Source organism: Aethalodelphis obliquidens, unplaced genomic scaffold, assembly GCF_003676395.1.
Source record: "Aethalodelphis obliquidens isolate GAN/ISIS:26980383/991018 unplaced genomic scaffold, ASM367639v1 scaffold61, whole genome shotgun sequence".
NCBI lineage: Eukaryota > Metazoa > Chordata > Mammalia > Artiodactyla > Delphinidae > Aethalodelphis > Aethalodelphis obliquidens.
The window spans coordinates 2532763-2548932 of NW_020838005.1; the positions used below are offsets into that span (position 1 = coordinate 2532763).

The window sequence follows — 16170 nt, forward strand, 5'->3', positions numbered from 1 at the left end:
GGGATGCGGGATGGGGGATAAGAGTCTAGTAAGTAACTGCAGTAATAATCACACACCTTTTAAACTTGTTACTACATGTTTGCATCACTTCCATTTTACATCAGGAAGAGAAATTCCTCTCTCTTCCAAAAAGGTCTTAATTTCTACCTCTACTTACAATAAGTTACACGTTTATTTATTTAAATAATTGTAAAACATTTTAAAATTTTTCCCTTTTTTTTGTTTTTTTTGTTTGTTTGTTTTTTAAAGAGATTAAACTATAAGCAAACACACATACAACAACATTTCATCATTCAATTCAGGTTTCATTTTAAGAAAGTCTTCCATGCTGGTACCCTGTTTTGTTCAATTTTTTTTTCTGCATAAACTAAATTGGTATCTGAAAGGCTTCATAGAAAATAGAAACTTTCAACTTTTTTTTCCTACAAAGAAAAACAAATAGTATCCAAAATATTAAGCATGAATCGTTTGCCAATTTTTTTTCTTAAATATTTTACAAACATAGGAAGGTGGTTCTCATAATGTTCATAACAAAGAATTGCATTTCTGCTCTTAGCACTGACTACGTCAATGACATCTTTTGTCCTTGTTCCCAAGAGGGTCAGTTTGTGTAGTTACCATCAGAGCTACACAAGAAACGTGAGACCAGGTAAGAGGCAGCTCCTTGCAAACCCAGATCTGTCCATCATGTTCACCTGGGGCACAACTTTCCCCAGAGAGCTCCTAGTGCTTTCTTCATTATTGGTCCATCAGAGTAAGCAGTTTTGTGCTATAAGAAAGCAGTTCTTCCTCTTCTTTACATTGGGGGCACGACAAGTCCGGTCATGGCTGCAAGGGAAGAGTGGCACAGGCATGAGACTTAGAGATTCTTTACATTAAGGGCTAGAAACCAGAGAGAGGGGCGGGGCCTGGGATGGACAGTCTGGTACCGTCCAGGGAGATGGTGCCCTCAGCTGATATGGGAACCCATTTTCTCCAGGTCCGGTCTAGCAGACAGCCAATGAGAGGCACCAGAGCCTTACTGAATCACTGAAGCATAAACAACGCTTGTTGAAGTTTTGCTTGGGAGGCCAGAAATTATGTTTTGCTTTACATTAACGGGTTGTACACATGACATAAGAGACATAAACATGTAAACTAAATTGTAATATATGTCTAATATATTTTTCACTCTTAGACTAAAATAATTTCTAGATTATATGGTTGGAAGAGGAAAATATATTCCAGGTGCCAAGCCTATTGAGTTACTTACTAGGCATGGTTTATAACAAATCGGACTTTCTGTCCATCCTAGCTGAAATTGGATGACTTTTTTTTTTTTCCTAACTAGCTCATCTTCCTTTGGGGCTCACGGCTGTACGTGATGTCCATTCACTAAGGGATGCTGATCCACTGGAACAAAAGACTTAATTGAGTTCCTAATTTGGGAGTCACCCCAATCTCTACTCTTCACCCCCAATCCAAGCGCAGTGTCCAGTGCCCCTCTGTCAAGAGGATACTGCAAATGCCTGTCTGGGTGGCATCAGGTCCAAGGTTTCCCCTCGATATGAGAAATAAAGCAGCATCAGCACAATGTGGAAAACTCACACAGCAAAACGCAACCCTCTGGCCTTGGCTTTCGGGTGATGAACCCATCGAATTTTCACATTCTTGGAAACTGGCAGAACAGTTTCCTTGTGTCCAAACTTCACACTGCATCTAGAATTTGATCCTTTGAGTTTTATTGTCTAAGCCTCATCTAAAGGGCTTATCAAACATCATAGAAGCATTTTGCTGAATGGTGTTCACTAACCTGATAAGCAAATGGGCAAAATTCTTCCTGCTTCTTCCAACACGTCTCTCTCTCTCTCCCTCCCTCCTTCCCTCCTCTCTCCCCCCCTCCTTCCCTCCTCTCTCCCCACCTCCTTCCGTCCTCTCTCCCCCACCCCTCCCTTCCCCTATCCCTCTCCTCTTCCCTTTTCTCTCCTTGCCAGCCAGTCTTCTCAGGCAAAATTGTCAGCCATCTATTTCCCTGACCATACAGCCTTTATTGAATGTTTGTGAGATCCAGATTAAGGTCTTACACAGCGGCGAGCAAACCCTTAATTATTTTTGTCTGTATTACTATATATTGAATCGATGTAACTTTTCAATAAAGGCAGTTCAATTCTGGACACTCCCCAATGATTTGGAGATATAGCAACCCTGGTAATTATCCCAGAGTGTAGGAGGTATTTTATTTTATTCTTTTTTTTTTTTTTTTTTTTCCTGGAGGGAGCTGGAAAACGAATCTGGCACAGTGTATACTATTATCTCGACGATCTATACTCATCAACTGTGAATGCCTGATAAATGAGGTAGAAGGTGGGGAAAATGAACACTGCATGTATAGCTCCCCAGCAGTAGGTTTCGGGCTCACGTTTTCAACTTTAACTTGTCTATTACACTTCAGACTCATCAGCCCCTTCCTTTTCCTGCGTCCTCAGAGAGTTATCTAAGGAGCTTATTAAAAGGGCAGAGCCTCTCCGAGAACAAGATCCACTGCACGACTGAAGAACAGATTTCATGGATTTTCCTTCTCCCTGGTCTCCCACCAGGCACTGCGTGGGCTGCACTCTGCGCCGTGGTGACCCTGACTTTTTGCTCGTAGAAACCGTAGCCAACAGACAGAAAGCAGCAGTTATTTGGGAGAATCCTTAACTGCACTTTGTCCAATTTCTTTTTACCTTTGACATTTCATGGGAATGTAATAATCCCTCTTCGGTCCAGGTGGAAAGGTGGTACAGGCGAACAGTGAAGAGAAGACCTATACTACTTCTGTCCCCAGAGAGACAGCGGGCTGTCGGAGTGCAGGCTCTGGGGTCAAAATGTCTGAGTTCAAGTCATCAGTCACTGGCTGTGTGGCCCTGGGCAAGCTCCTTAACTAAAAATGGTGATGCCAGTATGACCTTCGCCTTTGGGTCGCACGAGAGGCTGGAACGAGATAATTCCTGTAAGGCACTTGGTTCAGCATCTTGCACGTGGGATCAAGGCACAGTCAGCGAGTCTCGGAGAGTGTTGGCTGCACAGTCCCTCTGCGGGTGACTAATACCACCTCAGCTTAGAGCAAGCGGAAAGAAACTCCCTCTCAGCCTGTGATCACCCTCCGCCTCGGGCCACATTTACACCCTCCCACTGTCCCTAAAGAGATGGAGCGTCCTGCCACTCAGCCCCCGTCACCCCAGGATCCCTTCATTCAGTGATTGCAGGCAGCGTATTCAAGGTCAGCGTGGCTCTCTCCCTCTCTGCACCAACGGGACACCTGGTGATGCTGGACCTTGAACTGCTTAGTCACTGGTCCAAAATGAGGAAGAACCAGAGAGAAGGCTTCTGGAAGGCATCCCCTGTCAGCTCCATGTATGAAATGTCCTTCACCTTTCCTACTTCTTCGCACACGTTGCTTCTCAACCACCTTGGGATAGAGCGATCAGTTCTCCTGTTTAACAGGCTAGGAGACTGAGGTTCTCCGATGATAGTGACTGGTAGGGATGCCCTGGTACAGCCTGCAGTGTCTGTTGAAGTCAAGTTCCGTGTTCTTCCCACAGCTGGTAGCCTTTGTGGTTCCCCTCGGAATTCTCTCCTATTTCTCCACACACTACTTTGTATTTTCATAGTTCTTTGTTTTTCAGTCTCCAGCTTCTAATTTAAGTGTTGCTGTCTGCTTCCCCTCCACCGTTTCCTCCTCCATCCCGGCCCCCATCCTTCTCCTCAAGGTTAAAATCACCAGGGCAATTCGGAGGAGTTGTAGGACCTCAAAGAGGCTCAGGACTTCTCAGTGATTCTATAGAAATGAACTAGAGCCCAGGACCTGTGTCCGTGTGTAACCAACTCAGTTGTCACTCCTGCACACACAGTTAAGAATGTGCTGCTCAGACACTCTGTCACTGGTAGTGCCAGAAGCTCGCATGGCTGAGGACCCTAGAGGGGGTCTTCTGGCTATTTCAGCTGCTGCTGCCTCCACCAGGAAACCTTGCTGTGACCACACAGACCGTCCCAGCTCTTTGGGACAACTGCACCCTGACCAGGTGACACCACAGGGGCCCTTGGGCCTGCAGCCACTAGCAGGGTGGGGATTCCAGGCCATGGCTGCCAGTGAAAGCTTTGTCCTGGCCTCCCTGAGGGCTGCAAGCTGGACAGGCCCCACAGATGGGTCTCCCTGGACAGCACAGACCCAGAAGGGTCTGAGTCAACCAGCTCTGCTCCCCTGACTCAGTCCCTGTGTGAGAGAGGGGCTGGGGGAGGGGCGGCAAGTGGCAGTCAAGTTGCACTTTTCTTCCTCCAAGTGAAGCTGAAAATATTTGCAGGAGTTGCCTGGAATGAAGGAAGGGCTGTACCCCTCCTGTTCTCCTCCTGCACCTGCGCTTGCCCTTTGCCCTTAGTCTTTGTTGGGCCTCTCACTCTGCATTTCCCCAACGAAACCTGTGTGGCCCCCACCAGGTTTTAAAAAATTTTTCTTGGAGTTTAGTTGATTTACAATGCTGTGTTAGTTTCTGCTGTACAGCAGAGTGAATCAGTTATACATATACATGTATCCACTCTTTTCGAGGTTCTTTTCCCATATAGGCCATTACAGAGTATTGAGTAGAGTTCCCTGGGCTCTACAGTAGGTCCTTATTAGTTATCTGTTTTATATATAGGAGTGTGTATATGTCAATCCCAATCCCCCAATCTGTCCCTCCTCCCCTTACCCGCTGGTAACCATAAGTTTGTTTTCTACATCTGTGACTCTATTTCTGTTTTGTAGATAGGTACGAGTTCCTTTGTACCCGTTCTTTAGATTCCACATGTAAGCCATATCATACAATATTTGTCTTTCTCTGTCTGACTGACTTCACTCAGTATGACAATCTCTAGGTCCATCCATGTTGCTGCAACCCTGCCAGGTTTAAGGGACGTGACTGAAACCATAGTACTTGGAAAGGGGAGTCATACTGCTGAAGGGGAGATAGGGGAGGGGAACATGCAGCAAAAATTCAGCAATTGTTTCCTATCCCAGTCTGGAGGTGAAGCCATCATGGGAAAAGTTCTGGGCATGTCCCCTAATGACAGGCTAGAAACCACTGGCCTTTGTTGGGAGGTGCGGCAGGTGGAGACGCTCAGCTACAGGCTGAGCCTGTTTCTCTCTGGATCTGACATCTGGATAAAAAGCAAATACATATATATATATTTTTTTTTCATTCAAATATACAGATGTTTCCAACTATTCCCATGCTGGGCGGCATGTAGACCCAGCTGCTTTGTCTAGTTAGAAGCAAAAGAATTTTTAGGGGCTCTTCTGAGGGCTGGGCTTTCAACTCTTATTTCACAGTTTGTCTGTCAAGTCACTTGACTTCAAGGAGGTACCATCGCTGTAATGGTAGGATGTGTCAGGAAGCTGACGTACCTCCCAGAGCCGTGCTTGGCCACAACGGGCGAGTGCACCCTCACGGGTGTCCCCAGAGGCTCGGGAACCCCTGCGCAATCATAAAGCCACTAGGCAGATGCCATTCCAGGGACAGCACAGCCCATTCGAGGCTCTGCTGACCTCAGAGGCTTTGATCCACGAGGGGTTAACCAAACCAAACCTCTGCCCTCTTTGGTTCTATCCAACACTGCTTGTCGTGAATGTTTTCATGTCAAGACGCAGGGAGCTGCCTAAAAATAATGTGGGTCGTTAAGCTCCCTGGCGTTCAGCAGTTTCCAATTTGCTCTTTTGCCATCAGCTGCCTCCCATTCACAATGAGATGATTAGATTCTCATGTACTCATCACATTCGTGCTATGTCATGTCATATTATATTTTAGGACATTGCTCAAAAATGGGTTTGACGGGGGATATTAATGTTGGTTCTTAGATCCAGTATGTCTTTTTTTCTTTCTTCCCTACCCCACCCCTGATCAGGCACCTGCTATCAATTTGACCAGCATGTAACCAGAATTCTCAGAACTTGCTCGTGGCTCCTGACGGATCTTGTCCATTCGTGCCATGGGACTGGGAATGCACTGCAGATGGCAAGCTGATTCGGTAAGCAGTAGTCACCATGTAGCATCTGCTGTGGTTGGCCAGGCACCTTCTGGGAAATAGTGACATGGCCTTGTGAAAAGCAGAGGTCTGGGGAGTCCGATGCTCCTAGAGGGTGTATGTGACCCCACCACAGTTAATTTGTGTCCTTGCAGAGTTGTCCGACTTCTCTGTTATTCCCCCATCTTGCTCTTGGATAGAGAACTAGCCCAGCTGTACAAGTCATTCGGGTCTCATGTTGAAAACACCAAAGCATCTCCTTGTAGGTAAATGACTAGAGATACAGAAGGATGCTGAGCTGTTTGCTCTTACTTTGCGGACCCTGTGGCACACGTATCATGCCGATACCCACGGTGCTACTTTGCTTACCTCTGAATCCATTTCCATTGCCACTGGAGCAAGCAGGTGAAGGGGAGCCTTGGGGCCTGATGACGGGGGCGAAGGCACTCTTCTGTTTGACAGCAGGAAAAACTGAAGAGGAAAATGGGAGGATGGAGGACGTGCTGGAAGATCCAACAGTGGGACTTGATGACATGACTGGAAAGCAAATGCACAATCCTTTTTTAGAAAGAGAAAGATCTAGGAGTTAAGTTCTCTCTTCAGTACATACAACCTCTACACATCGCTTGAGAAATTACGAATTTATTCCAGGCATTGTTCCTGATTCCAGGGATTCAAAAAGAAGTTGAATGTGACAAGGTCCCTGCCCTGTCCCCGTGGGAGGAATAAACAAATAAAAAAGACTAATAGGGTCATTGTCCTGTTGGAGGAGTGTCCACGACCCTGAGATACAGCGGGCAGAGTGCTTTTCTGCCTGGAAGAGTCAGGAAAGTGTCAGCAGGAGGTGAAATTGTGATAGGTCTTAATCCACAAGTAGAAGCTCGACAAGAGAAGGCTAAGACCAACAACTGAAAAATTACCCAGTCTACTAAAAATCAGAAACCTCTTTTTTTACCCTAAAAAGTAGTCCTGTCTGGGAGCCATGTGCTTCCCTGGCAATTCTCAGGGCACCAGAGGTTTGATCTGTCGGGTTGGCATCTTCTCTGAGTGCACCATCTCTATGGGCCACTTCCTCATTAAATGTAAAAGTTTATTAACATTTAAGAGATTACCTCCTTCTTCCTCTACTTTCAGAGCTCCTGGGAAATAAAGCTGCAAGTCAGCCTCCTCTGATGTGATGTGTAGAAAAAAATACCAATATTAACATTAAAGTGACTTAAAGGAAGCCAAAAACTAAGTGTTGTGGATTTCCAGGAAAAACAAAGGCAATTTACACAACGAAGGGCCCCATGTCTTAATGTCAGACACTCCACCAAGTCACATCATACAAGAAGATAATCTCCTCCTAGGTTCAACTTGCTCGAGAAAGGGGTAAACTTGAGTTCACAAGGGTAGAATTGTTCGAGATAGCATTTTATAGTATGAGGTCAAGTTTCAGGGGCTCATTTTAGCATACTGTCCAGAATTCTGAACTGTCCAAGTCACATGACTTGGTAAAAGGATTACTGGAATGTAATGGCAAAGGCCGTGACAAAGGCTAAGAGTGCTGACCTCTACTTCATATCATCAGTGGTCCAGATACTCCACAAAGTAAATCTGAAAGTGAGAACATGAGTGCGAGTTATGGTTCAAAGACCAAGTACGAGGTGAATTGAAGGTCCAGTGTTCTGATATCCTGTGGAAGACTCCATCCCCATTTCCCCCCTCTCCATATAAAGATAGACTTTGGGCTGTGTTCACAAATTGCCTATATAAAGCAATCATACAGCGTACCTCCAATATGATGTCTTTTACAGCCGTACGACAAACCAAAGACTTCAAAAAAAAAGAGCTTTATCTAAAAACTTCTTATCCTGAAGTGGTCCTGATTTAAAGGGCAGTGCAGAAGGAAGCATCCAAATACATCTTGGTCTTTCCACAAGTAATATGAATCAAAAGAAAAAAATGGTGGTATCGATATATATAGAATGAATAGACAAGGTCCTACTGTGTAGCACAGGGAACTACATTCAATATCCTATGATAAACCATAATGGAAAAGAATATGAATAAGAACGTATATATATATGTATAACGGAGTCACTTTGCTATACAGCAGTAATTAACACAACATTGTAATTCAACTATATGTCAATAAAAAAGAGAAAAAATTGGAAAGGAGGAAAAAAATCCTTAAAGAATCTCATGTAATACTTGAAGATGCAAATGAAGAAGAAATCTGGCTAATTCACTATTGCTGTGGGAGAGGATACAGGTTTAAGCACTGAGAATGGATCTTATTCATAGTTCCAAGTCAATCTCCTCTTCTAGCCTTGGTTTTAGTGTCAGTGAAATGTGTGTGTGTGAGCAGGGTGGGTGGGTGAGTCCTCTCCTCTTTCTGTAAGGCACAGAATCAGAGGCCAAAGGAACGCTGAGAATCAGGAGCCCCTGATTCTGCCCACCATGAAATCTCTGCCATACTATGTGATCCATGCGAGCACCGAAATGGCACCTTGGTTTCTGAGTCTGCAATAGCAGAATCTCCCCTCATACACCATGATAGAGGAGGGTTTTTATAATGGGAATTAGACACACACACACACACACACACACACACACACACACACACACACACTCAATTCCATGTATATTCAGCATATGACTCACTTCTACAAATACTTCTTTTTTAGTAACAGATCTAAAAGCATGCTCATTAGCATGGCCACCACCTCTCAGTGGGAAAGGAGTCACTTCAGGCTTCACCAGGTGGTGTAAAAGAATTGTTACAGAGCTGAATAAGCACAGAGCTGTAACATGCCCATTTAAAATATTTTTAACAGAATTTTTGTAAAATGTCAAATTACATCCAAATTTAAAATTTAGTGCGGCTATAATAAAAAGCCTAAAGGAAGTTTTAATCTGTGTGTGTCAACAAACATAACGTCTATATTTATCTATTTAAAACAACCACCACACTGTTAGAGCCAGAAAGTTTTGTTAAAAAAAATTTTTTTAAGGAGGCATTTGTCTTAACAGATATTAAAACTTATGATAAGCCTACACAAATGAAATCAGTGTTATACTAGCATAGAAATAGGCAGACAAATCCTTGGCGAAAATAGAGTCCAGAAACAGACCTGAGTATACATGAGAATTAGAACTTAATAAAGGTGACATTTCAAATTAGTGGGGAAATAAACACATGGGAACAATACGCTAGCCATTTGGAGACAAAATTTAGAGTGCTTCCTCGTGTTAAACACGAAAGTAAATCTAAGTGGATTAAACAGTTATTTGTAAAAGCAAAATTATGAAGGAGCTAGTAGAAAAATTAGGAAGTTATGTAATTTACCTAATCCTTTCAACCCCCAAACCTAAACAGAACATCGTAAGACATGACAAAAATATTTCTATAACACATACAGAAAAGGCAAATGACAAATTAGGAAAAATATCTGTCATCATTATTTAGATATATTCAGATTCTCAGTAGCTAATAAGTTTTTATAAATTAATCAGAGAACATCCCACTAGAAAAATGGGCAAGGGAAGTGAAAAGGAATGTCACAGAAGGAAAACTGAAAATGACCAAAAGGCCTTTATAGACCTATAAATGGTCAAACCGATTAGTAATCATATGTAAATTAAAACAGTAATGAGATGTTATTTTCCACTTACCAAATTGATAAAGATTAAGAAAAACTTAAGAGGGCGGGGAAACAGATACTATTCCTTTTCTAAAGGGAGTACTAACCTCTCTGGAGGGACTTCAATAATATGTATCAAAGTATTTGAAAATGTGCATATTTTTAACCCGGTAATTTAATTTCTAGAAATTAATCCCAAGGAGATAATCATAAATGTGCAAAAAAAAAAAAAAATCCAAGGGCGTTTTTATAGTCTTGAAAAACTGGGAAATAAGTGAAGTGACCAGCAATAGGGTAAACTATATTAGGTCCATAAAATGGACCACTATGCAAACATTAAAACTAATATTGGAGAAGAATATTTAATGGCATGGAAAGATACACCTCCTCAGATGAGTAAAGCAGATTACATAATAACACAGACAATGAGCCCACTTTTAGTTTTTTAAAAATACACAAAGAAAAAGTCTAGAAGGATGTGATACACATCCAAATTTTTAATGACGATATCTGGCTGACAGAATTGTGAAGATTCTTACATTTCTTTCTCTCACTTGTCTGTATTTTCAAAATTTCCTACAATGACCGTGTATTACTTTTGATGTAGCAGAAAGCAGCAAAAGCTGTTAAAAGAAACAAACGGAAAATCTCTGCTTCTTTGGGAAAAAAGAATATAATCCTGAGCAATAGGCATAATAGCTTTCCTGGACGTTAATGTGCCTCTTTGATCTAAGGCTTAACTGCCTGTAAACAAGGTTGTCTGTTAACCGTTCTTTCACAGATTCCTGGGAGAAGCTCGTTGACTGTAGTTAACTTTGCAATGCAAGCGCCACTCCTCATGTCTGTTCTCCGTTCTTAGGACACAGGCCTGCACTGATGGATTTTTATGGTGCCTAGCTTCGTATCTGTGACTGAGAATTTTGCCATCTTTCTTCTGCTCTCTTCTTCATTGATCTTATGGCTGAAACCCATCAGCTGTGCATCAGAGCAGACGCTGTAATTTTCAGGATGTATCTATCCATAACTGCAAGGCTATACTTTAAAAGTTAACCGTGGTTATCTCTGCATAGAAACAGTGTCATTTTTCTTTTCTTTTTTACATAGGCGTGCTTTTCAATGCGCCTACAGTGAGAATGTTACAATTGTCATAGGATATTTTTTTTTTCCTTTCTGAAGAAAAAGACAATAGAAATACACCAAAATATTAACAAGGTGTTTTTTTACGATGGGAGTGTACTTTCTTTTAAAAACTATTTCCACATGTTCTAAATGTTCTACCATAATCATTTAACACTCTACAACAGAAAACGTCTTGATATTTATTTTTGAAAACATGAAAATATTGAGGCCTGGGACAGACTCTAAGACTATATAACTGAAGTAGGAATCCCTGAGGCCAGGGATGAAGGATTCTGTCTGTATGGATCCTGTTCCAAACTTTGCATGTGCTTGGTGGCTATTCTACTTTGGAAGAAGTGGTCCCTTGGGTGTTGCAGGCTTGTTGAGTAGAACATCTTTGGGGACACCAGCGTGTACTGTTTTAGGAAAGTGGATCACACATACTTGAAATTGAAAATTTCTCTGGACACCTCTCTCTGTGGATAGAGGCCAAAGTAAAGGCAAGCACTTCTAGCCCAGAAATCTCTGTGAACATGGGGAGTTAAGGAAAAACCACTTTTCTTCTTCTAAGGATTGATTGGCTTGCACCGTCCCAGCTGGAACTCACCAGGCACACATCCTCCTTTGCATCGAGCCATTGCATTTGTTGGCGCTAAGGGGTCTGTCAGCGTTTCATTATAACCTCCTATTGTCAGGGGTTTAGAATTCAGCCATAAAAACTTGCACTGAGCTGGAACTTGGCACATACTGCTACCGCCAGGAAGTGAAGTTTGTATGTGGAATTGAAAAAACATCTGTTTGGCCATTTTTGAAGTGGTGTGAGAGCAAAAACAGTAAAGATGCAGGTTTTTGATACTCTGCGTTGGCCGTCATGCAAGTCAACTTGACTGAGAGGTTTGACTTTATTTCTTTTTAACGTCTCTGGCAAGTGATTGCTCCGTGGCATGGCCCAGCCACATCAGACTAGTTTAAAAAATAAAATGAAAAATCAGAGAAGGGTGTTTTCAGACACAAGCAACTGAACTGATGAAATGGTATCCCCCTGAGCTTTTTAATTTTTTTAATTTAAAACAATTTTTTTGTATTTCCCAGAGAATTTGAGACTTAGCTGGGTAGAAATACAGGTCACGTGCTATTGTAATGAACTCCATAGGGTATTCAGTATTTTTGCAGTAGGGGATTTTATTGTAATGAATGCACTGTTTGGAATTCCAGTCCCAGTTTGCAATTCCTTCAGACCGTTCCTCAGAAAAGGAAGGTGCAAGGGGTCTCACAGACCCAGCAGGAAACAAGAGGACATTCTCTGCTGTGTTTCCCACTCCCTCTGGGCAGGGTACCTTCCTCTTTCTATTTTGTGCATGCTCTCTTGTTTTAATGGGTGACTTGAAGACAGGGTGTTACTGTTTTTCTTATGGCAGTGGGATTGACTGATCAAGAAAGGGTAGTGGAAGGAAGTTGTCACTTGCTGGAGTGGGAAGTGTCCCTTTCTACCGAATGAATTATCTAGTAAGAAACATCAAGCCATCCACACCAGATGGGCAATTTCATTCATCCATTCACTCTCTCTCTGTCTCTCTCTTTCTCTCTGTCTCTCCACTCACACCCTACCCACTCCTTCCTGTCTTTTTTTTCTCTCTCCCTCACCCATCACCACACTAAACACTATATTGTTATATTAACCATTTTTGATCTACAAAAATGAGAATTTCACATGGTTCAACCATGTATGTATGATTGAACATATGAAATTACACATTTTGGAAATAAAGAAGAGGTGGTTTCATACGGCTCAGCCTAATAATGTGTTGTAAAGACATGAGATATTTTTAATATTACTGAATAATTTAAAAACATGATATCCTGAATCTGATGACATATGATCTAGCCACATTTTTACTGTTTATTGGCAATGAACCCTTGAGTAAGTCATTTAATAACCCTTCATATCTTAGAAGGGAAAATGATGATGATACTAGTATAATAAATTATATTAATAAATATATAAACATGTAAATTATATACATAATAAATTATTATGATTATTATATCCATATTATATGGTTGTGAGGATCTGATTGGACTCTATGTGTGAACATGCTTTTTAAGCTGTAAGGTAGAATGTGGCTGTAAATTACTCTTACTGTTGTGACCGTTATCATGTGACATTATTTACACAATGGCTCTTTTGTCCTTGTATCACTTGCAGGGGCTATTGAAGACGTGGTCCCTTCTGCACATAGGATACCCTCTCCACAAGAATGCATGGGAGAAATCTCTCCAAGGTCTCAGCCACAGAAAAATCAGGTTTCTCTTGAGCGGCTGCTACTACAACAACTATTGCTACTACTAATAATGTGTGGACATAAAATTTTATAACAAATAGTGTTTGTCTCTTTGCTTTACCATCTTGGAAGCCTCCGAACCAAATGAATGACTCCCTTGGATAGACCAGACGGCATCCATTCTAAGCCTTGGGTTCATCTCATTTTCTGATACACATTTTTTTCTTTTATGTTTCTTATAGTCTCTATTTTACACTTTCATGCTGCCCATCTGACTATTAATATTCCCCCAGAACATTTTTGGAACAAGAGAAGGTTAAAAACAAGTAAGTAAGTAAGTAAATAAATAAATAAATAAAGCAAGCAACAGTTTGTTTTCCTCGGTCCCTCTGATCTCATTGATCTAATTGGCCATCTGACAGGACACCATGAAGAACGCATGTCTTTGCAGCAACGAGATTTGTCCTGGGAGAACCAACCTCTGCTGCTTGGCTACTATATCTTCACCACACTTAGTATGAGTGTTGAGTGTAATGAATTGAACAGATAACCCAGAAGTAACTCCTGGATGTGTGTCCCCAGGGAACCACAGGCCCAAAGGCTGAGAGCGGTGGCCTCCAGACCCTTGGCACCACTTCCCGAGCTGCGGTAGAAATGGCCTTGACTCCCCCTTGTTCCTGGCACGAGGGAACCGCTCTGGGCAGCAGAGCCTTGCAGCAAGGTACAGCATTTCAAGGACACTCCGCTCAATCACTCAGCCTCTCCACGGTGGCTTCTCCCCCAGCCTGAAATAGTCCCTAAGTAGCCTCATCTTCTCTGAGGCTCCTGGCCTCACTGTGCGAGGTCCCAGCTTAGCCCCCAAAGCCACCTGAACGAGCTTTTGTAACTTCCTAGAACGTCTAGCTTGCTGCTAGCCCACAGATTAGGACTAAGAGCCTCTGTCCCCATATATTACACTGTCACCGGCAGTCAAGTTCCGTCTCTCTGGAGGTACGTAAGGGAGGGGAGAGCCATGTAACAAAGTGAAAAGGGAGATGGTGTGTTACACAGAATAACCTGGAGTCATCAACTCTGTGTCCAGATTCTTGTCCTTCTCCACTCTAGCTGTCTGATCTTGCACAAGTCAGTTAACTGCTGGACACCTAAACTTCCTTGCCTATACTGACCTCAGAGAATTCTTGTGAAGAGTAAATGAAACACTACATCTGAAAGTGCCTAATGAAGAGTGTACAGAATGTTAACTGAGTTGGAATCTTAATTCCTTGCTCTCGTCTACACAAGCCACATCTATTGTTTCCCTGTAAAAAGGGAATCGTTTCACTCCTCTTCTCTCCCTTGAAAAGCTTTGAGTAACCAGATGAGCCCAAGTCCACTAAAGGAAAAGTACAAAAGGCAGGAAGGACCACTACTCCGTGAGTCAGTAAGATGCTGGAATGCTACTCTCCCTCAAAAGGCTGAAGAGTAAAACCCAGGGATAGAGAGACAGAGAGAGCTGGAGGGATGGACAGGGCACTTACTTCCATAAGGGGAGCCTGTGGGGGAGCCGTTTAGAAATCCTGGAGATCCTGGGACACCCAGGTTGGCCATAGGGACGTTGCTGTAGCCGTTCATACTGTTACTAGAGGTGCTGTAGTTAGACTGCTGAGGGGTAGAGCTGGAAGAGTAGCCCCGCGGAGAGATGCTGCTTGTGTTGCGGATGTATCCTGGACAACAGAGAGAAAGCGCAGATAAATGAACCCGTACACACACACGCACACGCACACACACCCCAGACCAAATATGGCAGCATAGGTCCACATGGCCCCCAGTCTATAGAATTCCAAGTTGACTGTGGGCTGTAGTGGAAAAGTCTGCAGTTTGTCTTCAAACTTTTTATACCTTCCTGTCTCTTTCCCATCTCGCACAAAACCATATCCCTGTAATTTCCCCCTTCCTCCTCTTTCCCATTGGCAGTCAACATCTCCAACTCACACCAAGGAGTGAATGACTAACGGCAGTGACATCTCCCAAATCCTACTTCATGTAACGCTAGAGCCCTCTGAGATACTGATGGGTATCACTGAGAAAAGCGTTCTGTGGTCAAATAAAGCTTGGCAGATGGTGCGTACCGTAGCGTATTGAAGATTCGTATATGAAGGGCCTGGAGAATGAATAAACCGGTTTAACTTTGCTAACCTAGTGTTTCCCAAATTTAACATAACATAGCATCTTTTCTGGGTGCGATGGGGAAAAGGCATCCTGATAACATTTCAAGAGGCACTAGCACTCTGAAGATCACAGCTATAGAAGTCTGAAGTTGTTACCATGCCCTGCTGGGTGGGGTGGGGAACATTTTCGTTTAAAATGCATTGATAAGTTCATCTAAATGGGCTGTTCGTTCGAAATAATGCCCTTTGCAGCAACATGGATAACACCAGAGCTTATCATACTAAGTGAAGTAAGTTGGAAAGAGAAAGACAAATACCATATGATATCACTTATATGTGGAATCTAAAATATGACACAAATGAACCAATCTGGGAAACAGAAAGAGACTCACAGACACAGAGAACAGACTTGTGGTTACCAAGGTGGAGGGGAAGTAGGGGAAGGGATGGTTGGGAGTTTGGGGGTAATAGACTCAAACTGTTACATTTAGAATGGATAAACAACAAGGTCCTACTGTAGAGCACATGGAACTATATCCAATCCCCTGGGATAAACCATAATGGAAAAGAATATAAAAAAGAATGTACCTGTGTGTATAACTGAGTCATTTTTCTGTACAGCAGAAATTAATGCCACATTGTAAATCAACTACACTTCAATTTAAAAAAATAAGTTAAAAAAATAAATAAATGGGCTGTTCTTTGACCAAAGACTCGGAAGCATCCGCAATTGAATGCACGGAGATCCAGTCCAGAGTGGGATGAGTCCTCCCCACACTTCTGAAACCCCAGCACGGAGACCTCACCTAATCTATCCTGAAATAACCACATAGGATAACTGTCTCTAAAGCTATTTAAGAAATGACCCAAATTTAGGGGAAAAAAAAAAAAGGTAATAATATGTCCCACCCATCTTTCTGTAAGAAGAACTCACCCTGAGCATGAGACTGAGGAATTCCCTTGCAATGGATGATAGAA

At 42.6% G+C, this 16170-nt stretch overlaps 1 protein-coding gene across 1 annotated transcript in view; it reads right to left on the bottom strand.

The window, feature by feature from the left end:
- Positions 1 to 231: 231 nt before the first annotated feature.
- Positions 232 to 16170, bottom strand: part of LOC113610139 (transcription factor COE2) — a 56869-nt gene continuing 40930 nt past the window's right edge. Inside the window, exons 8-10 of the mRNA XM_027087958.1 lie at positions 14563 to 14748; positions 6388 to 6555; positions 232 to 828 (exon numbers count right to left, since the gene is read on the bottom strand). Of these exons, the coding sequence (XP_026943759.1) occupies positions 797 to 828; positions 6388 to 6555; positions 14563 to 14748 (386 nt within the window). The 3' untranslated portion in view covers positions 232 to 796. The remainder of the gene's footprint in view (positions 829 to 6387; positions 6556 to 14562; positions 14749 to 16170) is intronic.